A 27,525-nucleotide genomic window follows, 5' to 3' on the forward strand; every position below is an offset into this window, starting at 1 on the left:
ACAGTTGATCCTTTAACCATGTGAGGGGTGGGGCACGAACCCGGCGTTATGGGATCGAGCCCCACATCAGGCTCCTCGCTGGGAGCCTGCTTCTTCCTCTCCCACTCCCCCTGCTTGTGTTCCCTCTCTCGCTAGCTGTCTCTATCTCTGTCAAATAAATAAATAAAACCTTAAAAAAAAAAAAGAAAAGCTACATGTGGCTTTCGACTTCCAAAAACTTAACTTAGCACCGAAGCCTACTGTTGACTAGAAACCTTACTGATAACACAAACAGTTGATTCACATGTATTTTGTATGTTGTATGTATTATATGCTGTATTCCTACAATAAAGTAACGCAGAGAAAGGAAAATGTTGTTAAGAAAGTCATAAGGAAGAGAAAATGCCTTTACAGTACTTACTATATTTACTGAAAAAATCCGCGTATAAGTGGACCCACTGTGTTGTTCCAGAAGGGTCACCTATATATATGTAAAGAGCATCATAATACATCATCCAACACACAGTAAATGCTATAGAAGGACTAGTTGTTAATTCTATCCAGGTAATGTTTAAGGTGAAGAAAGCAGGTAAGAAATGGACTGGATTCTAAAGGCAGTGGAAATTGGCACTGGATTCCCCATCATCACAAAATCAGGGGGCTTAAAACAGGAGCAATTTATTCTCTCAAAGTTCTGGAGGTCAGAAGTCTGGAATGCAGGTGTAAGCAAGTTGGGTCTTTCCAGGAGCAATCAGGGAGAGACCACCCCACGCCACTCTCCTAGCTTTTGCTGGCTACCAGTGGTCCTTGGCCTTCCTTGGCTTGTGCTTCTCTCCAATCTCAAGTCCAGATGGAGTCCTAGATCTGTCAATTCCAGTCTCTGTCTCCTTCCGCACTTGGTGCTTGCCCCAGGGGTCTCTCCTCTGTCTCTGTGTCTCTTCTTGCCTTGAGACCAGAGTTCTCAGCCTGTCTCAATTTTGTAGACCCCTCTCACTAATCAAGAGTAGTTTCAGTATTTCTATTTTTATTTTTGTAATTAACATATAATATATTATTTGTTTCAGGGGTCCAGGTCTGTGATTCATCAGTCTTACACAACACCCAGCATTCACCACAACACATATCCTCCCCAATGTCCATCACCCAGCCGCCCCGTCCCACCACTCCCCTCCCCTCAAGCAACCCTCAGTTTGTTTAATGGTTGAGTCTCTTCTGGTTTGTCTCCCTCTCTGGTTTTGTCTTGTTTCATTTCTTCAATATTTTTAAAAGATCTGTTTGGATTCTTTTGATTTTTTTTTTCAATCAAGATACAAATCATTTTTACTTTACAGAAAAGGATATCTTGGGGCTGGTCCAGATCCTTCTGATTTTTCAGAAATAATTTGTGAAATGTTATTGCATTATAGTAGACCTCCACGTAACTGATTGATGGAGGCTTCCAATATGCTAAGTACTCGTAGCTAGCTGGCCCCTGGCCATCCACCACCCATATCTGGTCCCTCAGTTAGTCCTATCTCTGCGAACAGGCAGTAGTGTTTGTTCCCAAATCTGTTTTATGAGTTGTACTTGCCATTGCTATCACCAAATTAAATTGAGTATACTGTAAACAACAAAATGTAAGCATGGAAAGACAGCAAGTGTTTGTTTCTACGAAAAATAAATCAAACCTTTGTAAATATTTAGTTTCCTTCTAAAATATTACTCTCAAATTAGGTGTGGGCAAGACTTTGCAAAAGATTAGAAACATACACGGACAATTCTAGAATTGTTCTGTACTCAGATGACTCTAAAAACAGTCTTAAATTATTTGTTCTCTTTTATGGCCAATCCATTTTGGCTGCGGTTTATGCAAAATAGAGGAGACAGAATTCCCATCAATGGGCCTGTTCTCAAAACCAGCTGAAATAAGCTATGCTAGGCATGACTCATTTTTTAAAAACACTTTTTTATTTTCCCCTGCTCTGTTCTACTGCCACTTTTGAGATGGGCCTTGAACTATATCCAGGCAACAGAGCATGCCCTCCCTGCAGCATTTTATAGCTGGGCTGTATTGGGTTTCCAATTCCAATGTCTTTAGTCAAAATTCCCTGGACAGGTTTATGAGATAAAAGGGGCCCATTGGGCTCTCTGGCTGCTCCTCAGCCTCTCCAGGCTGGATCAAAGGTATTAAGGGCAGTAATGGTGATTGATTCTTTCTATCTGAATTGCCTTTGTGAAATGTTAATTGTATGCAAATGAGCGCAGGGTGATGGCCTTTCTCTGAAGAGGGGGAGTATTTCAAATTAGTACTGCCCTGGGATGACAACTAGGAATAAGAACACAGACAGCAAGAAGAAAAACTATAGTTACTAGAATCAGGGTGCATTCTGCTGTGAAGTTCAGCGTATGCCCCAGGTGGTCCAATAGCTCAAAGACCGACTGTGACATCCAACCTTCACTCAGCTGCTTGATTTCCTCACAGCAGCCTTGAGATGGAGGGATTATCATTTTTGATGGATGAAGGATCCAAAATTCAGCCAGTTTAACGGGTGCACCCAAGGTCACTCAGGTATGGAGCTGGAACTAGCAATCGAATCTTTCCACCCGGCCAGAAAATGCAAATAGTGGACTGGGAAGATCACAAAGAACCAGGCCGCCAGATGGAAGGCAGGAGGCTGCGTTCCACCCACAGGGGGTAAACACAGACCCCTGAGGGAAGTGAGCTCTTCCAGGAGGGTCAAGGCCATTAACAGGAGGTCTCTGTTCACTGCTCAGCATCTTGCCAGCGCTTCGAGGGAGTCACGGTGCTTATCGAGACAACAGGCAAAGTGTAAAAAAAACGTGCTAACTACAAATCCCTGAATGCCAGTCGTAGCTCATGACTGGAAAGAGCAGAGGGAGCTTCCTAGAGGGGACGTCTGAGCATCACCTTCGTAGAGGGGGTGTTGGTGAGATGTTCACAGACAGAGCCCTAACATTTGTAGAGCTCTTTACAGTTGAAATAACACTTTTTCAGGCATTATGTTATTGTGTCTCAGAACACCCCCCTGGGTTAGGGCAGGAATTATCATGTCTAATTCAGAGATGAGAAAGCTCACACACAAAGTGGTTCAACAATTTGCTTAGTGCGTCATGGAAATGGGAGGAGTTGCGAGGGCAGCCCCGTCCAGTGGAAATATCATATGAGCCACATTTCAAAATCCCTGGTGCACACATTGGAAAAAGTAGAAAGACACAGTTGAAACTCACGTCAGTAGTATATTCTATTTAATCAGATATTATTTTTTTGATGTGTAATCAATATGTAACCAAGAGTTAAAAAGTTATTAAGGAGATATTTTGCATTCTTTTTGTTTTAGGTATTGTCTTCAAACTCTGCTGTGTGTTTTATGCTCACAGTACATCTCAATTTAGACAAAGAGTATTTTAGGTGCTCGAGAGCCACACGTGGCCCCGGCGGTTACCATGTTGGGCAGGACAGTTTTCTGACTCCTTGTCTTTCTAGCTCTACTGAACCGCCTTCCATATACAGGGAGCAAGGGAGGGCAGCAGGGCATCTCATGCAAAGGGAGCAATAGGAACATGTAATTCAGGGCCCTGGCAGGACACACCTGGTACCTCAGAAAGGATAACAGAAGAGATGTTAATGAGGAGTTAAGGAACTCAACAATGGATAGTTAAATATCCGAAGGCTAGAAAGAGTGAATCTACAAATACTCCTGGAACCTGGCAAGTCCTATAGCTGGAGGAGAGGGGGGCCTGAGAGAAGCTGTGGCCCTTGGTAGAGAAATGCAGCCATTGTCATTCCACAGCTTGGCCAGGATGATAGGGAGAGAAAACCATTGACCTCGTTGCACTCCCATCTTCTAGTCTTCATTCTGTACCTCCCATTGGCCAAACCCAACCAGAGGCTAGACAGTAATGAGCTTGTTGATGCACCCAAAGGTTAGCCTCCAGGGGCACTGAGAAGGCAGAGAAGGGTAGAGGCCGGATGTGGAGGGTGAGCAGGGGAATATCAAGAAGAAGTCAAAGGCACAGAAGTGTGGGGCATGTTTGCTGGTCTGGGGGAGTACAAGAACGGAGTTAGTAAGTAAAATGATTGAGAAGTCGGGCGGGGCTGGGTAGTGGATGGACTATAATATTCGGTAAATGAGATTGGATTGTATACTGCGAGCTGTATTCTGGGGGGGCTTTAGTGTAAATTCTTATAACCAAAATGGGAAAAAAAAGGGTGGCTCAGTCAGTAAAGGATCTGCCTTCTTCTCCGGTCACGATCTCAGGGTCCTGGGATGGAACCCCACTTTGGGCTCCCTGCTCAGCTGGGAGTCTGCTTCTCCCTCTGCCCCTCCCTCCTGTTTGTGGGTTCTCTCTCTCTCTCAAATAAATAAAATCTTTTTTAAAAATGGGGGCACTAAGATAATGATCCTGACAGATGTTACACTGAGGTTGGGCTCTGAGACATGAATTAGTCACGTGCCTCACCTCTCCAAAGAACCAGCTGAGAAATAGACACCAGAAGTATACAGGTATCATAAAAGACACTGGCCTTGCTGGCAAAATGGGGACTGTGGCTGCAAAGTGAGTGAACACGGGGTTCTATGCCTTCTTTCTGTACTGGCTACAGCTCTCCAGCCAGAGAGAGGGCAGCTGGGCCATGGTGGGGGCTCACTGCCTCGGTGGGCTAACTGTGGGGAGGAGAGTAGCCTGCAGGGGTGGGCTTTTTGCTAGAGGAGAGAATCCGCATTGTCACCCCCCAAAGAGACCTGGAAAATAAACACACTGTACAGGAATCCTACTCTCTGCAAGATGGACAGAGACAAGAACAGATGGAGAGAACACTGTGGGTCATGCTTCATTCATTTCCATGACGTGTCACATGTTTGCGGTGTCTTCGATTTCATAGATCATAAAGAAAATGTGAAGACAACTTCTTTCTCAAGAGGAACTTCAGGCTGCAGTGACTTCAGGTGGCTAGACCAGCTCACACTAGTTAGAAACTGGTTAGCACCCATTAGACAGCTAACCAGTGTGGGAGGGCTTAAACAGGATTAGAAAAAGAAATACAGGGACATTAGTACATATATGGTGGAGACAGCATCAACGGGAATTGGCGCCACGGCTGATGCCAAGGCATCGGGTCAAAAAAATGGGTCATATCAGAGGAAAGTACATTCTGGAGGGGATGAGAGGATCCTGAACAGGCTGAGCCAGTGATACCACGGGGACGTGCAGATGAAGCTGCCCAGCAGGATACTGATGACGGGCATGTGGAGCTCGGAAAAGAACATGATGTTAGGATATTGACATGGAACAATCCAGAAGTGGCGGTTGAAGTCACGATAAATCACAAGAGAGACAAGAGACCAAAACGGTGATTCAGTAGCTATTTAAATTAAATGAAATTTAAGAATCGATTGCTCGGTCACACTATCCACATCTCACATGCCGCACAGTGGTCCTATGTGGCTGATGGTTTCCGGATGACACAGCTCTAAAATTTTCCCGTCATCACAGGAACTGGACACCAGAGCTGCAGAGCATCATGGGTTCGGGGAAGATGGTGACTGGAATAACATTTCACTGTTTATGCCCAAAATACCTGAGGGAAATGAAAGTGAAACCATGGGAAGAAATGAAAAGACGCCATGACAGAAAGAACATGGAGGTGGAGGAACTTGTAGGAGTCAGACAATCAAGAAGATGCCTTGAAGCGAGATTTACTTTTTTAAATTTGAGGCACAACTCTGCCGAGGCTGAAGTCACTTATGTGAAGGAATAACAGAAGGAGAAGATGGAGCGGAGGATCAGGAAGATGGGAGTTAACTGTCAAAGAGAGGTTGGACTCCTGGTTTTTGGAGGACAAAGACCCTGGAAACCATAACACAAGAGGAGAGGATTTCCCAGATCTCTTTATTCACAAGTATTTTTGCATGAAAAACTACTGGGAAAACACAATGACGGCCCCCACGATTATGTTGTCTCTGCTTTTCTTCCCAGCTTGGGCTTCTCGCCTTCTGGATCCAGAGCTATTGTGAAGCACGCAAATGAAGCATCTATCCAATCTCCGAGGAGTTTACAGTGTAGAAGGAAAAATAAAACAAGAGCATAGCAGAATGTAGAAAGAGATTAACGCCGTAAAGAAATACACACACACTCAAAAACACTCATGGAGGTCACAGCTGGGGAGAACAGAGAGGGTCTTTGTGGAGGAGGTAAAATTTGAACTGAGCTTTGAAGAATGGATGAGGTTTAGGGATGAAAGGAGTGTTGGACCAGGTAGGGAAAAGAGCAGAAGCAAAGGCATGAGTGTAAAAAGGTAATAAGAATGTTTAGGAGACCAAGAATATTCCAGTATACACTAGAGAACAGTTAATATGAAACACATTAATAACAGATAAGGATGAGCAAGGCGGATGGTACAGGGGTAGTCTTGAATGCAAGAGATGGAAAACAGTAGAAAAATGGCTTGATAGGCGACACAAGAGGGGTTTTGGAATATAATGAGAAGACAGCAAGTGGAAGCTGAAAAACCAAATATTGTGAGATTCTCCCATTTTCAGGTCAACCTTGAATGAATGAATGAATGAATGAATGACAAGGCGCTGCTTTACTTAGTTCCTGTAACTTTAAAAACAATCCCCTAGACCCTGTAGGGCACAAATATGAATCTAACTAACTCAGAACTCAGTAGGAAACCTAACTTTCTCACCCAACCTATTGCTGAACCACTAGTTTACACCAATGTTGTCTAACGAAGATGTTTAAGTTAAATAGAATTGCTTTAAAACAGCTAAAGCATCTGCTGCATTTAGCAATCACCTTCCTGCTGCTGCAACATATGGCATCATCAGACACTTCATTCCAGTGCCCCCGGAGCTCCTGAGACACCTCGAGATGCCATGATTACCATAAGCAGGTTTCGGTAATTCTCAAACTAAAAGAAAAACAATTAATTCATTTTAATATTTAAAATAAACATGGGTCATTGGATCATTTGGGAGAAGTGGGATTACAGTAACTATAATAATTAGAATTCAGCTCCCCAAAGATAGATGTTCTAAGATTCAGCTTCTAGATGGAAAATTCCCCTAACAGGTCTATGTAAGACATGTGTTCAGGCCGTCCCAGTCTATCCTGAATTGGATAAGAGTCCTCCCCTCACCATTCTTCATGGGGGTCACAAGGAGCACAAGTCCCTTTCCTTTTACATAGGAGAATTATTACAACATAACCCTTGTGTAGGTAGAAGTAAGGCCAGGAGCCAAAGTTTGAATTCAATATAACTGAGTTAAATAGACATTAATCAGAAGATCTTATATTCCAGCCATTGTGCTGGATTAATGCCAAGAGAACCAGATGAATTGGAAAGAGCAGGTGCCTTCAAATGGTCTGTACTGGTGTGGAGGACAGAGAGACACTCAGGCTAGCAAGTGTCACAAAGTGCGACAGGGTCTATAACAGAGTTAACTTTAAGGCGTGCTGGAAGTAGGAGCAAAGCATTTCCATTCAACTTGGAAAGATGAAAAGCAAGCCTCATGGAGGAAGGGATGCTGGTGCAGAACTTTCAGGGTGAAAACATTAGGAGGGAGGTGGGCTTTCTAGGCTGAGAACCACAGAGCACAGGCCCGTTGTACAACAGTTCAGGGAGCTGATGGTCATATGGTATTGAAAGAGTGGCGAGGGAGTGGAGAAGACCCTAGAGAGAGACGATGCGGGCTAGAAGGTGGAGGGCCTGTTGGGCCACCTGTGGGGGTTGGGATTTTATCTGGGAGGGAATGTGGCCACTAAAGGGTGTTCTTGCAGGGAAGAGTGGTATCAATGTCATTATCGCCACAGCATCCTCTTCCACGGACTTGAGTACATTCTCTGCCTCGGGCTAAGTGTTCATCCTGAACCCTCACCACAGCCCTTGGAGGAAGGCAGAATCATCACGCTCATCTTACACCCACAAAGTCAAGGTCTCCCAAGGGAGTAATTAACCTACATTTCCAGGCAGCCCAGAAAATAGGATTGGAATCCAGATCTTCCACACATGGAAGGTGTGGCTCTTAACCCCTATCTTATACTGACTCTGAACTAGACCAGGGTTTTGGGAAGAAGAACAGATTGGAGGAAGAGAAGCTGGAGACCAAGAGACCAGCTAGATGTTTAGTATATGCTGTGCTGGTTACAACTGGGTATAAAGTTACTAAAAAAAAAAAGGCAATGCCCTTGCCTCCCCAAAGGAAAGAGACAATATGTGCTCAACCTCTCGATGATGCCAACCATCTCAATGAACTATGTCAGCATTCGGACCATTCAGTAGTTTCTGCCTGGCGTGCCAGCTGCAATGGGAGGGAAAGACGTTGAGAACAGCCTTCAAGAAGCTTTGTTAAAAACCTAGTTTGAAGAGACCTGACTGCTTGCTCTCGACCGTAGACCCACTCACGCAACCTCAGGCTATCCCAGGAAAAGGCCTCTTTCCCCGGACCTCAAGCGTCTCATCAAACTATGGGACCTGCCAAGCAAGGGGGGGCAGGGCTCATGTGCCACTTAGCCTCTAGATATTGCTTGGTGATTTTCTTTGGAAAAATTTTTGATAATCCCTGTTAAATATTGGCAATCTCAGTCATTTTACAACCATCTATTCCGTGTTGGTTTTCAGGCAGTGCTGGTGGGCTATATAGAGAATGAGCCATGGGTCACTCTTAAGGGGTCAGTTACCCTAACAGGGTAACAAGCATGCAGTGATCGAGGTCCAGTGTTCCATGGCAGAATGGAGACGTGCAATAGATTTTCTTCCTTTTGGTATGCCCAGCACATTAAGCAACAGCAGCGTATAGTTAACATTCAATAAATATACACCGAATGGAAAAGTGAGCGCAGTGGTATGGCATTGAAGAAAACACATAACTTTGCTAGCGGGCATGGAGAACACCTGCTTCCCCATGTTGCTGTCCTTCACCACATCACATGTATCATCTCAACAGTATCCTTGCTAGTTCTTTCTTCCCTCTCTTCCAATAATTAAAGTTCTACTAATCCTCCAGGCCCACTCCAGAGTGTAGACTGAGACTGACTTGTCTCTGTAACCCCATTATGAATAGATAAATGAATGGATAGATGAGTAAATAGAGGAATGATGGAAGAAGTCATCATGGAAGTGCTCATAACTGTCCCAAAAAACTGTGTCCTCCCTTTTTCAGAATGTTTGTGTGGTTAGACCCTTTCATGGCAGTCTTCACTGTTTCTTCGCGGAGCTAAATCCTACTAACACGTCAACTCGGGCATCATCTCTTTTAGATTGCCTTCCATCAGCCTGCTTCTAGGTTTGACTCATACGTTATTGCCATCCTCTTTCATACCTGTAAACTCTGGAAGACCAGGAACCAACTGCTAGCCACTGTTATGTTCCCAATGCCCAGCGAGGTTCATGGCACATAACAGATCCACAAATGAATTAAAGTAAGTCATTTAAATATTAGTTTTGTATCCTACCATGAGACAAAGCCAGCTCTTGAAAAATCCCACAAAACTTGAACGTTTCTATAGAATAAGGCCTCTTAATTCTATATTTTATAAGTACAAAAAAATGCAGTTTGGTCTCCCCTGGGATAATTTCCCAAGGAAAAGGGACGTGCTGTCACTTAGGCCCTTAAAGTGTCTCCTTTGCATGGTACAGAATTTCTAACAGTTATGGTATTATAATTAGCTCTGATAAGAGGTAAATGGGGTTGGATTTGTTAATGACACATGATTTTTTTTTAAGATTTTATTTATTTATTTGACAGAGAGAGAGAGGCAGTGAGAGAGGGAATACAAGCAGGGGGAGTGGGAAAGGGAGAAGCAGGCTTCCCGCCGAGTAGGGAGCCCGATGCGGGGCTCGATCCCAGAACGCGGGGATCATGACCTGAGCCGAAGGCAGACGCTTAACGACTGAGCCACCCAGGTGGCCCTGACGTGATATTTTAACAGATATGGAGCCTAATGCTGAGCTCTGGCTGCTGGAAACCTAAGGCAAACCACCATCCGATTTCCATCCAAATGAGTAAGTTTCACTTGGGTTTCAAGTGACACAAGCCAACCCATAATGTGTTCTCATAGAAGTCCTCCTGGGATTGAGTTCTGCTGGCTGACTCATGGAAATCATTCTGCACAATCATGCTCATAGAAACTCCTCACTGAATTACAAGAGCACTACACACAGTACTTCTCACTAAGGTACCCCTTCAGGAAGGGTATTCTTATTCCCATGTGTCTCCCATGGGGGCACAAAAGCTCAGAGTTTGGTTGAGCTCACTAAGAGAGTAAGTAATTCACCAAAGATGCCAAATCCTGAGCAGTCTCATTGCAAAGCCTTCTCTGCCCATCTACCACTGAGGAAGTTCTCAGGGACAATGGAGACCGGAAGCAGAGACCACATGTCAATGGAAAGGAACCTTAGCTTTGAATGATATGGAGCCAGCTATCTTAGCTACTGCCTCTGGGGGCAGGGGGTGATCAATATACCAGAAACACGTTATTCTAACGGTGAGCACAAGGCTATAACAACCTATAGCATATTCTGCTGCATATTTAGAACAAAGAATAGTCCACCAAAAGACAGTCTTTTCTTTTAATTAGCCTGACTTATACTTTTTTTTTAAGATTTAATTTATTGTTGAGAGAGAAAGAGAGAGAAGAGAGGAGGGGGAGAGAGAGAGAAACCCAAGCGGACTCTGCAGTGAACATGGAGCCCGACGTGGGGCTTGCTCTCACTACCCTAAGATCAGACCTGAGCTGACACCCAAGAGTCGGTCACCCAACCAACTGCACCACCGAGGTATCCCCGGACTTACGATTTTGTATTGACTTATACACATTATCTCACTTGAGGGAAACACAAAGCTGGAAAGAAAGATCCTGTCCCCATGCATGGATGAGGAACCAGAGCAGAAAGCTCACTGCCTTTGGTGACCCAACCAGGAGGTAAGACAGCTGTGGATGAACTCTAACAACTGTTCCCTACATTCCAGCTGTCACTTATTCTCCCCTCTGTATAGTATCCTTTCCTTCCTCCTTCCATCGGCTTAAAAAACGAAAGCTTATAAAGGATGGAGGAAGGTCCCTCTACCACGTGGAATGACTACATCGCAGTGACTCCAGGACACTCAACTTGAAGGACGGGAAAAGAAGAAAAGTCTTATGGGTATGATAAAGCAATCATTTTCAGGGCCTCCAATATTTCATAAACAGTAAATAAAAGCCTGAGTTTCCCAGCCATCTCACCCACCATTGCCATTCTCATTGCAATAGGGCATCAAGAGCAGTCAAATAAATTATTAATGCAGCAGTCTTCTCTGAATTGGCCCGAGTGACGTGCCAGCCTGGCAACTGTTCTGTTTCGCAGAGGAACACAACATATCGTCCTGGGAGATACTTGTGTTGATTGCAAAGGGTGATTTCAAGTCATTTTTCTAAATTGTTTTATAAACATATACAGGACAACTATAATATATCTATTATGAGGTTGCATAATTGTTCTAGACATTAATTTCGTGAAGTCCACGTAGGGTCTGGAAATTCAGTAGTTTCCTCTGTGCCCCTGGCAATGACATATGGCAGCAGGACTTGAGTTTCGCTCGGCCAGTTGCCCCTACCTGTCTGCCTCATCCATGGTCACCACACCTGGCTTCACTCACTTCAAAGATCCACGTTTTACTGAAGATTTGATCAAATTAAAATGAAGACAAGGTGGCACTTTCGGATAAGTTCTCAAACTACTATTGCATAAAGCTTAATATAACAAGTGGGTATCCATAGATGTAACATTTTTAAGGCAGCCTAGAATGGTGGAACAATATATCTGTTGAGCATAGAATTCCCAAGAGCATATACCATTTAGAAGATTACATGTTGGTTCCATAACCAATTTTCCATATATTCCTGCTACTCCTCTTTGAAAACTGTCTTCAGAAGGAAAGATAGGCATGAATTTTGAATATTATATGAATAATTTTCATGGGGCAAATCTTTATTTTTTGAAAGTTAATTTCATTTTGGGGAAACATATAATTTAGGGCCAAAACTATTTTTAAAATCCTTATAACAGTTACCCAATCAAGATGTCCAAGAAACTTTATTTCAGTCTCTTCAAACTGAAAACCCATGGCCTCCGACCCAACGTAACCTGTTTTCTCTACTGCATCCCCTGTCCTAGGATTGGTATCATGTTCCACAAAATTCCTTGTGTTCTGTAATCTCTTCTGAAAATCAGGATGAGGTATTAGGAACTACACATGTACAAGATTCTTCTATAGGCTTACTACAATTTGATATGTAATGAAAATATTTATTACAAATAACAGTTCACAGTTTCAAAAAAGGAGGGTCAAATATGAGAATGTTAATGGTTTTTAGAACCATGGCCTTGTTCACAAACACAGATGTCAGTCAGAGCATCAGAAAAGCACTTGGTGACAACTCATTTTATTCCTTGTAAACAGCATTTAATGAATGTGGAAAACAAGACCAACCTGCTTCGAGCTCTAAGTTTAACATAACTATTTTAGACTCTGGAATCCATGTCACAAACCTGAAGAAAACACCTGAAGTCAGGATATGTTTGGGCAGGAAAAAAGCTCATGCAACTCAGACACTAGGCCTTTCCAATGGGTACCTGTCTTTGGTTTTCCGTCTCCAGGCGGAGCCTGGCCTCCACACACCTCCGCGTCTCCAGGAAGGCTTGGCGCTGGGCCCGGTCTGACAGGTAACTGATGAAGATTCCAGCTGTGTTCATACACATGAATAATACTGCCTGGGCCACGACCTAAAACACAGTTGCAAACACAGGCTGGTCAGATGATTAAAACAAGAGCTGTTTGGAGACGGAGAGGAAAACATAAAGAAAAACTTCCCAGATAAATCTTAAAGTAGTAATCCAAACGTTTAGTTTCAGGCTAATAGAACCATGCCCTTCATTCAGGTCTTGGGTGAAATGTCATCTCAGAGAGGCCTCCCTTGACCTTTGTATTCAATATAAAGCTTCTCCTACTCCAAGTGTGGGTGAGAACCTGAATAGGAAACTTGAGATTAGATAGGAGCACTTCTCTCTTTCTCGCTCTGTCTCATCTCTCCGCCTTCACTAGCTGAAGTTTTTAGCCTTCTAGCTGGTTAGGGAAGCAGGTCATAAGAAGAGAAAGGAACTAGTAAGAAATAGCTAATTGTACTACTATTATATCTAGCAGCTCTTACAACTTCTCTCAATGATGTAATGGTAAATATGCTAACAGTAAATGCAAAGATCTTACAGAAATAGAAACCACGTGCACGAAATGAAAATTCTAGAAGTGGAAAACACAACACGGAAAATTAAAAGTCCCTGGACGATATTAATAGCATAATGTAGATGGCAGAAGAAAAAACCAATAAACTTAAAGATAAATCAATAAACCAAGAATAATCTTGAAAACAGAGAAAAGTGTTACAGACAGGGGACATGCTCTCCGGTTATGATAATGATTTTCAGGGTAAATAAAAAAGAAAGAGGCCCGCCGGGGCGACGGGGTGGCTCAGTCGTTAAGTGTCTGCCTTCTTCGGCTCGGGGTGTGATCCCAGGGTCCTGGGATCGAGCCCTGCATCAGGCACCCTGCTTTGCTGGGAGCCTGCTTCTCCCTCTCCCAGTCCCCCTGCTTGTGTTCCCTCTCTCGCTGGCTGTCTCTCTCTCTCTGTCAAATAAATAAATAAAATCTTAAAAAAAAAAAAAGCAGACATTTCTAAAATACAATGAAATGAGGGGCACCAGGGTGGCTCATTCAGTTGAGCATCTGACTCTTGGTTTCAGCTCAGGTCATGATCTCAGGGTTGTGAGATCAAGCCCTGCATTGGGCTCATGCTCAGAGTGGAGTCTGCTTGAGATTCTCTCTCTCCTTCTCCCTTTGCCCCTCCCCCTGCTTGCACTAAATAAGTAAATAAACAAAATCTTCAAAAAATGACAAAATATACTGAAAAGAAAAGCTTGAAAGGCAAAACAAAATAAAGCTGGTTTTGCTGCATAAATACTATATGAAAAAGAACTGAAGGGAAAAAGTCATTACGTATGATAAATAAGGTCACTATGTAAAGATAAGAGCTTTAATTCACCAGAAAGATCTGAAAAGTATGAACTTGAACCCATTTAACAACATAGCTCAGAATACACAAGGCAAAGTGTGACACAGGCTATGGCATTATTTATGAATCTATCATCACCGTGATCTATTTTTTACACAACACTCAGCAGGTAACAGATCAAACACATTTAAAAAATTCAGCAAAGACAGAGACAGTTTGAATAGCTCATACAACTAACAAACCTGAAATGGGACACAGTATGCAGTAACTAGATTACAGATTCTTTTTAGGCACATATTGAATATTTACAAATAGGATTCTGTGATAAAACCCAAAGGTTGCCTAAGCAAATTTGCAAGAACTAGTATCATGTAACTATAGTAAATTACTACAGTAAGATCAATTTACAAAGAAATTTAAAGAGATAACCAAGACAACATCATGTGTCTGCAAATTAAAAATACTTGTAAATAACTTATGGATCTAAGAATGTATTATAATGAAAAATATGTATAGTTAAAGAATAATATGAAAATACTACTGAACAAAATTTAGTAGTCCTCACAGAGGAATGTATGGTTAATAAATGCTTTATTTAAAAAAAAAAAAAGGCTGAAAATCAATGTGCTAGCCATGCAACTTGAGGATTTAGAAAAAATTTAAAAAAAGCAGAATAAATCCAATGTATGTAGAAGGAAAAAATAATAAAACAGGAGCAAAAAAGAATATATATAGACAAATATATCAATAAAGTCAAAAGTTAGTCTTCTGAAAAAGACTAAGAAAGGATAACAATTCTTCTAAGCTTAACTTAAAAGAAAGAGAGAGAGAAAAGGTCCAAATAAGCAATATTAAGAATAGGATATGGGACAAAGATATTGCAAAAATTAATAGGTAACAAAAATATGTTATGAAGTTTAATGCTACAAAAAATCTGAAATGGAATTGATGTATTTCTCAAAATACATCTTTACCAGAACTGACTCAAGGAAGAGGAGAAAAAGTCAATAAATGGAACCACAATTAAAAATCTTTCCACAAGGAAAGCATTGGGCCCAGGTGCCCTCATTGGAGCATTTTATAAATAATTATGGAAGAAAGAACTTAACTATTTCATGTCTCTTCCAGAAAACAGAAAATGGCAAACTCAGTTTTTAAGGCTGACATAACCTTGATAACAAAACCAACACGGCTGGTGGGTAAAAGTAAGTAACTGGTGAATCTCACTCACGAGCAGGAGAGAAATGCCTACACATTATATTCGCAAATCAAGTCTATCAAAGTAGAGAAAAAGTAATTCAAGTTGACAATAGGAAATTTTCCCCAGAAATCCAATGATAGTTTAATATTATCAACTCAACTAATGTAATTCACATTTATAGCTTTTAAAAAACATACAGTCATTCCATTGAGATGAAACAGCATTGACGAAATTCAGTATGTTTTCATTAAAAAAAAACCCTGAGATTAAAAATAAACTCTTAATCATTATGTAGAATATGTACATAAAACAAAACCAAAAATACCTAAAGCAAGCATCCTGCTCAATGGTAAAAATGTTCAAGAGCATTTGTTTAAAGGCCAGGATGCCAGTTACCATCACAGGTATTCAACGCCATTCTCGAGTTCTAGCCATCTCAACAGGACAAACACAAAAACAAAATAAAAGTGATAAAGTTTGGAAAGGAAGAAATTTACTTTCATTATTTGCAGAGGATTATCCATGTGGAAGATCCAAAAATCTCCACAGAAAAATAACTAAAATTGATAATAATTTAGCAAAGATGCTGGATGTAAAATCAAAAGAAGATGTCAACTGCATTTCTATGCACCCATAACAAACAGAAAGCAATGAATTTAGTGGCGAAAATAATGGGATTTAATTTAAAATAATCAAATAAGACCTACGTAGATGGAGGGTTATATACCATGTTATGGATAGGAAAGAATTGCTACAGTAAAGTTCTCAAATCTCAGTAGGTATTTCTACCCAGTGGAATTCAAGATGACTCTAAAATTTATATGGAAGGGCAAAGGGTCAAAAATACACAAGATATTCTTAAAGAAGAACAAAACAGAAAGCCCTGCAGTACCAGATATTGAGACTTATATAATGTTTAGCAATTAAAGCATCATGGTATTGATACAGGTATCCAGAAATTGACCAGTGGATGTCAACAGAGAGCCCAGAAACACAAAGGCACAAAGTTTGGGCACCACAGGTCTAGAGAGAAGAGGGATTTTTCAGCAAAGGGTGTCAGGACAGTTTGTTACCCATTTGGAAAACAATGTAAAAGTAAACCCCTGCGTAATGCCACCCACAGAAACACGCTGCCGATGGATTAAAGTCTTCACTATGAAAGGAAAAAATATAAAATTTTAGAAGACAATCTAGGAGAATATTTTTATTATCTTGGTAGATTTTTACAATAAACCACAGGAGCACCTGGGTGGTTCAGTTGCTTAAGCGTCTGCCTTCAGCTCAGGTCATGATCTCAGGGTCCTGGGATAGAGTCCAGGGTAGGGCTCGCTGCTCAGCGGGGAGTCTGCTACTCCCTCTCTCTCTCTGCCCCCCCCCCGCTCATGCGCTCTCTCTCTCTTTCAAACAAATACAAATTTAAAAAAAATAAAAAATAAAACAAAGCACAAAGAATACAAAAAAGTAAATGAGTATACTTGATTAAATTAAAATTAAGAATTTCTATACATTAAAAGACACCATAAATAAAATGGAAAGAAAAAAAACTACACACAAGATAAGAAAAGATATTTGCAATACTTATAACCAGCCCAGAATTAATTTAGCTTGTATGAACTTGCACAAATGTTTAAGAAAACACAAACAATCCTATAGGAAACAAGGGCAAAAGATAAACAGGTATTTCAAAGACAAGAAAAGACCAATATGAAAGTGAGTGTGACAGTCTAGGACCAATAAGTTAAAGTCCACATCCATTCCACACCTACCAGGTTGGCTCTAAAAAGAAAAAATATATACAGTAGAGCATTATCAAATTGGCAAGAATGCCAGTGGGAACGTGCAATGACGCAGCTACTTTGACTTTACACATTACTGTTTAATTTGCGCCACCCCGGAACTTCACCTTTTCACTCCACAGCCACCTTTGTGTGTGTGACCAGGAGACCTATCCAGGAATGTCCGGAATAGCATTCTTTGTAAGGGCTTGAAATGGAAATAATCCGAATGTCCACCAATAGTGGGATGGATACATATTCTGTGATGCATTAAAATAATGAAATACTACTCCGCACCAAAAATACATGAACTATCTCTGCATGCATCCAAATGGATAAGTACAGAAAATAACACTTAAAAGAGTATAATCCAGTGACACGGAGTTAAACGGACACATGAGATAGCATGTGATGGCATTTTTTTTCTTACCCATCAAATTGTCAACGATCAAAAATTTGATGACATACTCTTCTGCCTAGGTTGTGGGGTAAAGTCATTTTCATGCCTAGTTGTTGAAGATACGAATTTCGCAATATCTGTCACAGTTGACAATATTCATGGGTATTAGCCCAGTGACTCCACTTCAGTGGACTTATAAATAGGACCACCAGATGTGAGCATCAAAGGATAACACAGCATCGTTTGCATGTAATTAGAAAGAACCTAAATGCCCATGAACAGAGGTCTGGTTAAATTACAAGGCCATACGACTGAATCATAAGCAGATAAAATCAAGTTAATATTCTGCACATGAGTACTGAACGTTCCAGAATATACTGCTAGGTGGGGGGAAAGAGCAAAGGTCTAACATGTGTTCTCATTTTTATATGCACGGTCTCCTTCAGCAAGGCAGTGGATAATTCTGGGGACAGAAACTGAAGCCTGGTTTAAAATACACACCTTTTATATTTTGTATACGTGCATGTTGTGCCTATCCCAGTGCATGGATTTTTTAAAAGATTGATAAATTTATTGCTAAAAAAGAGAAAAATGCAAACTCCTCGTCATGATAATACAGCCTAGTTGATCATCTTCAAGCTTATGTCTTACCATGTCTCCCCTTACTCACTTTGTTCCAATCAATCTGGTTTAGTTTCTGTTCTTCCAGTAGGCTTGTCCCACCTTTGGACCATTGTTAATATCGTTCCAAGCCTGAGACACACTTTCCCATGTTTCCTGCCTTGTTGATTCCTCTTCTCGTTTGTTCTTGATTTTATTATCATTTTTTTCAAAGAGATGCTCTCTGATCCCTACATCGAAGTAGGAGTTCCCTGCTATTCTTTGTCCCTGCACACCGTGCACTTATCACAGACTGTAATTGTGTATTCATTTCCTTCGTTGGCTGTCTGATGCTTATCTATCACACTGCATTATGAGTTCTAATAGTGCAAGGATGGTGCTCATTTTAGACATTGATTGACACCTAGTACCTAGCACAGTGCCTGTTAAGTGCTCAGCAACCACTAAGTACTAGATATTTGCTGAGTGGATAAACAGCTTTCCTATGTACCACTAATCATCATTTACAAGATACGATGAAACAGTGATCTTATTCACAATAGCAATGATAACGTAAAACACCAAAGAATATCCTGACAACAACAATAGTAAATGTATGAGAGCTGGGGGGGGGACTAAAGTATGCAACATTACAGGGGACAAAGGAGAGGCGCATTTCTGGTAAAGGGATGCTAACCACTGTTCACTGTGTAAATAGTGCCCAAATCACTTTAGAGCTTCAATATTACACTCCCAAGTGGAAGCCGGTGCAGCCGGTTAAGCGCCCGACTCTTGGGTTTGGCTCAGGTCATGATCTCAGGGTCATGAGATCAAGCCCCGACTCAGGCTCACGCTCAGAGGAGAGTCTCCCTCTCTCTTTGTCCCACCCCTCCGTGCCCTCTCTCTCTGAAATGAATTAATAAATCTTTTTTAAAAAAGAATACATGAGTCAGAATACCAAAGACATTTTTACAAAAGGGGTGTGCGAGTGGGGAGCATGGGGAACTTGCCCAGACAAAAGGTAATACAAATCATCATGCTTTGGTAAGTAAAATTCTGTGGCAGTAGAGAAAATCTCAACTGAAAAATTAATAGAACAGAATAGAGTAGGCCACCCAGAAGTAGACAAAAGAGAAGATAACGAGTTTTTATTATGAGACTAATAGCTCAACAATTCGGTGGGAAAAATAACTGTCGGTAAAGGGATTGGTTGACTATTGGTCAACTACTGGGGAAAGAAGATTGATGGCTGCCTCATGCTATGGATGCATATAGATGCCAGGGGATTAAAGAGTTACATGTGGAAAATGAGCCACTAAGCACAAAAGCATGACCCAAATCTCAGATTAACGATAACTAGCTTTTTTTTTAAATTAAAACAATCTGATCATTGCTCAAATAGAAAGCAAACTGGCAACATGTTGCGAAGTTATACTCATTTCTTTTGACCCTCCGACCCAACGTTTGGCTACCTATTTTAAGGAAATAATCCGGTATAGGCCCAGAAACTTCTGTTAAGGGGCTTTCACTGCAGCCTCCTTATGAGGAGAAAAAGAAAATTACATATTTTTACCAGTAGGGAAATGGCTGAATGCACTGGAAGTGCACATACACAAAAGAACATAAAATATGGGAAAATATTTAATGGCATGAGCTAACCTGTATGATACATTAAGTAAAATATAATTTTACTTTAATTCAAAGCTTTTAAGATTAAATTTAAATTAACTTAAATTTTAAAAGCTTTAATTTAAAACTTTTCAATTTAAAGCTGTATTAAAACACGAACCTATAAATTCAATGTACTCCTCATGCTCAAAATAAAAGTAAACACAAAATGCGTACACACGTATAAAAGGAAATGCATGTGTATATAAATATGTGTATAGATACACATATATATTTGCATGTGCATGTGCACGCATATGTGTAAATGCGTGTGCGCGTGTGTGCGCGCGCGCGTGTATTGAAACAGGACAAACTCACTTGTGAAGATCTAACAAGATGGCACCAGGGAAACAAAAGCTGAGTGGAAACAGTGGTGCAGAGATGCTGGAGGAGAACAGAGCCCAGAAACACACACTCCTATATGGACTTGATTCTGAGTCAGTAACTGACTTCCCAAATATCTTCACTATTGCATTTTAGCATCGACTAAGTACCCCCGCCCCAAAACCCCACATTGTTCAGTAAGTTATTGTTCCTGTTTGTAATTATATTTTATGAAGACAATACTGTTCCATTGTGGCAGCTGCAGATCTGTGGTTCCGTGGAGAAGGGCCATATACTGTGTCAACTTTGTCAGATTGGTTGTATTCTGTAATCCTCCAACCTACCTAATTCTACCTAGACTCCTGGGAGGCCCCTCTGAGGGCCACCTCTACCCCAGAGCTGATATGCTAAGCGTGAGATGCTTAAGAAACACTTGTTGTTGGGGCCCCTGGGTGGCTCAGTCATTAAGCGTCTGCCTTCGGCTCAGGGCGTGATCCCAGCGTTCTGGGATCGAGCCCACATCGGGCTCCTCTGCTGGGAGCCTGCTTCTTCCTCTCCCACTCCCCCTACTTGTGTTCCCTCTCTCACTGCCTCTCTCTCTCTGTCAAATAAATAAATTAAATTAAATTAAAATTTTTTTAAAAAAGAAGCACTGGTTGATCGGTGCTCTATTTTTCTCCCTTTATAAATCTGTAAACCGCCATGGATAAGCCTTCCTAACCCCTCGCTCCTATTAATTAATGTATCCATTCAAAATATTTATGAAGCAAGTTCTACATCAGGTGTGGTTCATAAACTGGCAGCATGCAAAGCAGATAAAGGCCAGCTCTCACTGCAGCTGTGGGAGACAGGCAATCAACAAATAAACCAAGGACTATTTCATATGTGGTGGTGGTGGTGTGCGATAAATGCTATGATGAAAAACACAGCAGCATAAGCAGGATAGAAAGTGACAATGAGGGGTGGGACTGCTCAGTCATAGGGAGCTCAGAGATGGCCTCTCGGATACAAAGACATTTGAGCAAAAACCTGAAAGAAGTGAGGCCATAGTCATGAGGATATTTGGGAAGAACATTCCAGGCAGAAGGAATAGACAGTGCAGAGGCTCTGAGGCAGGAGAAGCAAGAAGCCCGATCCAGCCCAGCATGAAGCCCACTGGGGCTGCAGGGGACAGGCGAGTGTGAGGGTGGCGACATGTTTAGGAGGTGAGCTCTGAAGGGAACGAAGGGCCAGACCCAGAAGGTCTTGCACTGTGGAAGGGATACCTTCCATGAGGGAGGGATGGCATGGGATGGGAGGGATGGGATGGGAAGGGATACCTTCCAAGAGGGAGGGATGCCCCTCTTTTCAAAAGCTCCTGTTATGCCACTTTGCTTTTACAAAAGAGCTACATTAGCACCTGTTTTTTTACCTGGAAGAAATCCAAAGAGGATTTTTGCTTTTGCCGTAAGTGAGAATAGTGCCCATCACTGGTCTGTTACAGAACCACAGACACCCAGAGCAGGGAGAGCGGCAAAGCCCAGCTCCTTCCCGGGGCCTGCCCTCAGCATCTCAGCCTCAACCGCCAGAGCTCTGTGTCTGGGAGCACCTGTGTTTCATCTCAATTTCGTGTGTGTATCCATCAGCAACACATGTCCTAAGGAGCTCAGAAAAGCCTAACAGGTGATTTTTGGGGTCTGGGAATGGTCAAAAAATTTTCCATGTAAGTTAATGCTAACTGCTCCTTGGTTGTACACCATTTTCGGCCTATGAGAAGCTTCTAGGAGCGTTCTGCTTTCGGAAAACACGGGAAAGCTGCATTGGCTTTTCTCTCCGTGAGATGGGAAGGCACTGGAAAGTTCCCTGCTCTGGGGCTCGGATAGATAACCCACCTTCCATGTCGTAAGAGTCACGCTGGCTGCCGCGAACAGAACAGACTACAGGAGGGGCAAGGCCAGAGTCAAGGAGACAAGCTGGAGGCCTCTTACAAAAGTCCCATTGGAAAGAGAGTTTGGCCCAGACCAGGGTGGCAGTCATGCAGGTGTTGTGACAGGGCTGGACCCTGAACATGCACATCAAAGGAAGAGATAGCCCAATGTGCTGATGGGTTTCATGCGGAGTCCCAGAAAAAGAACAGAGACCAAGTGACCTCCAGACACGCCACCACTGCGACTGCACAGGAGAAGCACCTGGGGGCTTACAAAGATGCAGGTCCTTGGGCCCTACCCAGACCTCCTGGGTACGAATATCCAGCGATGTGGGAAGCTCGGCTTCAAATACATCGGCCTGAAGGTCACATATAACACTATGTTTTGACCTCCTTTTTAGAGATCCACCGGCCTTACTAAATTCTGAACTCCCAGAGGGCAGAGACCGCGTCTGTTGTATTTTCCTCTCTTGCACGGGGCCTGGGATCCTAGTGCCCAACAAACACCTGTCCAGCCAGACCCGACACAGTCACAGGAGCAAATTCAAATCACCTACCACTCTGGTCCAGTTTTGTGATCACTGGGAATAGGGAGGTAGTCACTGAGGTAGGAAGCCCTCTACCACCTCATCCAGAACAGGACAAGTCCCTCCCCACCTCCCCCCACCTCTTCCCTCAACGCCTGGCGTTGGAAGGGTTCTCTGGGGGCCCGGGTGCCTCCTTCCACTGCATGTGGACCCTGCTGTCGGAGGCCAGGGGGCTCAGAGTTGGAAGGGCTCACAAAGTCGGCCTCCCCATTTGATGCAGGACTTGCATTCTGTCACTGCAGAAAGATCCACTGCTATTCATTGCCAAGTAGCCAAGTCAGAGGTGGGGGAAGTGGACGGGGTCACTGGGGGCCTCACAGGCAAAGTGTGTGCTTTCTGGGTCCACGGGGCCATGCCCTGCATTTTGTGTGTGGCTCCCTTTGTACAGGTGACATCGCCACGGTCTACAGCCCACCTGCTGACAGCTGGAGGAGCCCTGCTTTATTAAGAACAGGGGAAAGAGGGGCGCCTGGGTGGCACAGCGGTTAAGCGTCTGCCTTCGGCTCAGGTCATGATCCCGGGGTCCTGGGATCAAGCCCCACATGGGGGGCGGGTGGGGGGAGGGTCCCTGCTCAGCAGGGAGCCTGCTTCTCTCTCTCCCTCTGCCTGCAGGTCCCCTTGCTTGTGCTCTCTGTCAAATAAATAAATAAAATCTTAAAAAAAAAAAAAAAAAGAACAGGGGAAAGAGGGACGCCTGGGTGGCTCAGTTGGTTAAGCGTCTGCCTTGGGCTCAGGTCATGATCCCGGGGTCCTGGGATCAAGCCCCACATGGGGGGCGGGTGGGGGGAGGGTCCCTGCTCAGCAGGGAGCCTGCTTCTCTCTCTCCCTCTGCCTGCAGGTCCCCTTGCTTGTGCTCTCTGTCAAATAAATATATAAAATCTTAAAAAAAAAAAAAAAGAACAGGAGAAAGACTCTTCTTCCACTTGTGTCTGGGTCTCCTTAAGCATCCACTCAAGTACCACTGTGTGTGGAAAGACCAGTTCTGGAAAAGTGATTCTGTCCCTGGAGACAGTTTTATTTTAAAATTGAGGAAGAAAATGAAGGAAAGATGTGTTTTAATCCCATAAGGATTGATTTGTATTTGGATAATTTCCAATATTTTAATGGAAACCAGAAATTTAAAAGGTGTTACCCTGCAGTTTAATTTATATGCTGAAAACTAATTTTTAAAGGATTTCCACCTTGATTTGTCCTTCGCATTAATGATGTATCATAAATTTCAGGGGATATGCAGGCTGAAATTGGGAAACTACCTAATCGCAAGTATAACTTAATTTTTTGAGTTCCTATGAAGCACAGGGTATCTTACGAAATAATTTTCATATATGTTCTTACATAATCTCAATGGGGAAGGAAGTATTTTTACGTCCATATGAGGAGGCTAAAGTTCAGAGAGGTTGAGGAACTTGTCTAAGGTTGAACAGCCCTCACGGTGGTAGGGCAGGGAACTGAACACAGGAAGTCTGACTTTGCAGGATCCAAGCAAGGGCTGGACAGGACGTGAAGGAGACCCTTTGATATTCAAAAGAAATGGAGCCCTTTCAGGAGACTGGGGTCGAGTTTAGCAACTAAATACTGCACCGTGCATGAGGCACGTTGGACATGTTGCCACATAACGGGCATAGATGAACCATGCAGGCAGAGGCCAGGGGGCTGCAGGTGAATGAGCCTGGCGGACGAGGGTCTGGCATCCTTCTCTAATGGATACCTAGCATGCATTGAGCACTTAGCATAGGCCAGGAATCGTCCTCAGTGCCCGGCAGGCTTTCACTCACGTAGGCTCTCGAGACCCCAGTGTGGGAGGCACCGTTCATTCATTTGCTCTAGACCACAGACGAAGCCAGTGGTAGGGCTGGGGTTGAACCCTGGCCACTGGACTCAGAGCCTGCACTTGGAACGACTGTGCCCTCCGACCTCACCCCTGAGCCCGCTGCTGTGTGAATACAGAGAAAGCTCCCTCGAGCCACAAATGGGGACTTGGCCCATGCATGGCAGACGCTAGGATTTGGCTATTTTTGTGGCACCGTCGTGGAGCCTGGGAAGGGAAGGAGCCGTGCGAGAGGCGTGTGTGCCGTCCAGCAGGCGTGTTCTAGCATGGTTCAGAAGTCATGAAAGTGGTTCTAGGGCATAGAAGAGAGTCACCCGAGGCAGGGAAAAGGCCTCGAACACATCTTAAAAACGGTTACTTATATGGATTCAGAGATTCGTGGAGCATTTGACTGTGAACCAGGCCCTGTGTCAGCCACGTGTCTGCATTCTTGGCTCTTCCCCCAACAAAGATGTTCTCGGCCACCAGTTCCCTCCATCCATAAATATTGAAACCAAGGCCCTGAGAGTAACTTGCCCAAAGGTTAGGAGATTCAGGAGCTGTGAGTAGCACCGGGCTCTCTAACCCCAACTCCCGTGCTCTTGGCAAGCTGTGGAGTGTTTTCACAAGACCTTCTTACAATTGGAGAAATGTCCCCATGTTTCGGCCTCTCTGTTTTTGGACTGAGGCCCATCCTCATGGACACTGATGGCTGCACCCTGGGCAGAAGGAGAGGCTGCAGGAGTGGGAAGCCTGAACACAGGGGCGAATGAGGAAAATAATATCGGGAGGTTGTGATACTCTCCACAATCCCCAGCGGCATTCAGGCTTGGTGGAAGGGGGTCCTGACAAAGTGAGTGGGGCAGGAACCCACCCTGCCTGTTGCTGGAGTTTCTGTAGCAGACCTGGCTTTACATCCCTCATCTTCACCACTTACCAGGCAGATGACCTCAGGCAAGTTACCTTTCGCCTTTTTGAGCCTCAAGTTTCTCATTTAAACAATGGGAATGAGACTTGGCCTCATATAAATAATGTATAGGTTTGCGTATCTCTGTCTATCTATCTATCCACCTATGCATATGTGCATGAAAACACTTAACAGAGAGCAGACTTGCAATAAATATTCTGTATATATTTAAATATGAGGCCACCATTTTTTTTCCAAATTCTGTTCTATGGTGTAACCCAAATTCTCGTTTTCTGAATAAATGATGTCTTAAAAATTTTCTTCCTCCAGGTTAAGAAACACCCCAGAGGACCACAAAGTATTAAAATCTTTTGTATTTTTGCTACTTTACAAAGAATGTTTATTTCCCATTATTTATTCTTAGAGAAGACAGTGAAGATGGGGATTAAGAAGCCAGTTCTGGAGTCAGAGTGGGCCTTGAATCACCATGTACCCCCAGGCTGACCAAGGCAAACCATTCCCCTCACTAAGGGCCAGGTACTAAATAGCTCAGTTTGCTGTCCCGTGTAGAGCTCAGCAGCCTAGCCCAGTGGTTAAGGATCTGGGCTCCCAATCAGGCCACCTCCTTGCTGCATGACCTTGGCCCAGTTAGCTCATTTCTCTGGCCCTCCAATCTCCTCACCTGGAAAATAGGAATACTTTCCTAAGAATACGGTTGGACAACTGGCGAAAACCAATTAGCAAAAACCCTGTAGCACAATAGTGACTCACTGAGTATCGACTGTGGTGGTGGTGATAGTCATTGTTGCTTTGTCGTCTTTTCTGTCACCGTGGTGACTCAGGGAGGGTCTGAGCAGGTAGGCATACAGTCAGGTCTATGTTTCAGAAAGATCACTCGTGCCATGGCATGCGGAATGCGTACCCCCAGGTTAAACGTGTGTGAGGCTTCGGTGAAGGATGGCACGGAGGAAGGATTAACTGGATCCCAGCAGTCGCTGAGCAAACGGGAGGGACAGAGAGAGTGCCACCAACATCCTCTGCCAGTGCCGTGGGCTCTCCCCCAGCTGCCGGCCCGTGCCCACGCTTCCTGCCTGCCCTTTATAAATAGTACCCACCGGACTGGAAGAACAATCATGAGGAGAAAGGAATGAAGTTTAAAAAAAAATAAATAACAGAGCCATCAAGTAGTAAACTTTAGTGAACATCTAGGAAAAAAGATTAAAAAAAAAAAAAGAGNNNTGCTGAACTCCACTGGCAAACAGTAAGAAGTTACATGATGAATAAAACCTGACTTTGCGACTAGTGTCCTGCAAAATGACAACGTAATGAGGGGGCAACACGGTCTTTTGGAAGACCACAAAAAGAGAGAATTTTGGAAAAATAGAATTAAAAGAAAACAGAACAGAGATAGAAGATTTTGCTCATGGAGTTAAAAAACTGTAAAGTGAGGAAGAAGTAAAAATTGAAAAAGGTGACCACAGGAAGGACTGGAGGTGAGGAAAAATAAGTGGTTAAACCCCTTAAAACTGGACAAGGCACACAATGATGAAGTTAATTGTTTCTTAAATAGGAGAGACATAACAGGTGGCAGCCCAAATTTTAAAGATAAACCATGCCAATAATAACGCAAAGCAGAAAAGATATTAACATGGTTACAATGTCGACTCCCCCGTCCTCAGAGAAATGAACAAAATAAGTAGCCCTAATTGTTCCAAGAGCGTTTCGCAGCCTGAGGTCACTCTACCACTTAGAATCCCCTGTCCACCTCTTTGCAAGGAGAATCTAGGAGAACTTCCATTTCCGCACCCCGATTGTGTACCAGACACTGTCCTTTGCCCTTTAAATGTGCCATTTTATAGACAATACAATAACAATCCTGCTTGGTCTTATTAGTCCCATTTCACAGAAAAGTGAGACTCAGAGATGTTAAGTAATTACCTGAGGTCACAGAGCTCAGAAGGCGTGCCAGGGTGGCCAACTGTCCTGGTTTGCTTGGAACACAGAACTTAATTTTGAAATCAGGCCAGTCCTGGGAAAAGCAGGAGGAGATTCCATCCATGCTCTTCCTCATGGTCCACAAACTACAGGCCAGACAAATCAGTCCAGGGCCTGTTTTTGCAGAGCTGGTGGGCTAAGAGCGGTTTTCACATTTTTTAAGGAATAGTGGAAGAAGTAGGAGGAGGGGAAGGACGAGGAGGTGGAGAGACAGGAGGATTTCATTATGTGGTTCACAAAACCTAAAATATTTAACTATTCATTGTCTGGTCCTTTTTAAAAAAAGATTTTATTTATTTATTTATTTATTTATTTATTTATTTATTT

General features: G+C 43.1%; 1 protein-coding gene across 1 annotated transcript in view; it reads right to left on the reverse strand.

Moving 5' to 3' along the window:
- ADCY8 (adenylate cyclase 8) overlaps positions 1–27,525 on the reverse strand; it is a 224,618-nt gene that overhangs the window by 164,427 nt on the left and 32,666 nt on the right. Inside the window, exon 2 of the mRNA XM_040626047.1 lies at positions 12,596–12,745. Coding sequence (XP_040481981.1) covers positions 12,596–12,745 — 150 coding nt within the window. The remainder of the gene's footprint in view (positions 1–12,595; positions 12,746–27,525) is intronic.

Source organism: Ursus maritimus, unplaced genomic scaffold, assembly GCF_017311325.1.
Source record: "Ursus maritimus isolate PB19 unplaced genomic scaffold, ASM1731132v1 scaffold_9, whole genome shotgun sequence".
Taxonomy (NCBI): domain Eukaryota; kingdom Metazoa; phylum Chordata; class Mammalia; order Carnivora; family Ursidae; genus Ursus; species Ursus maritimus.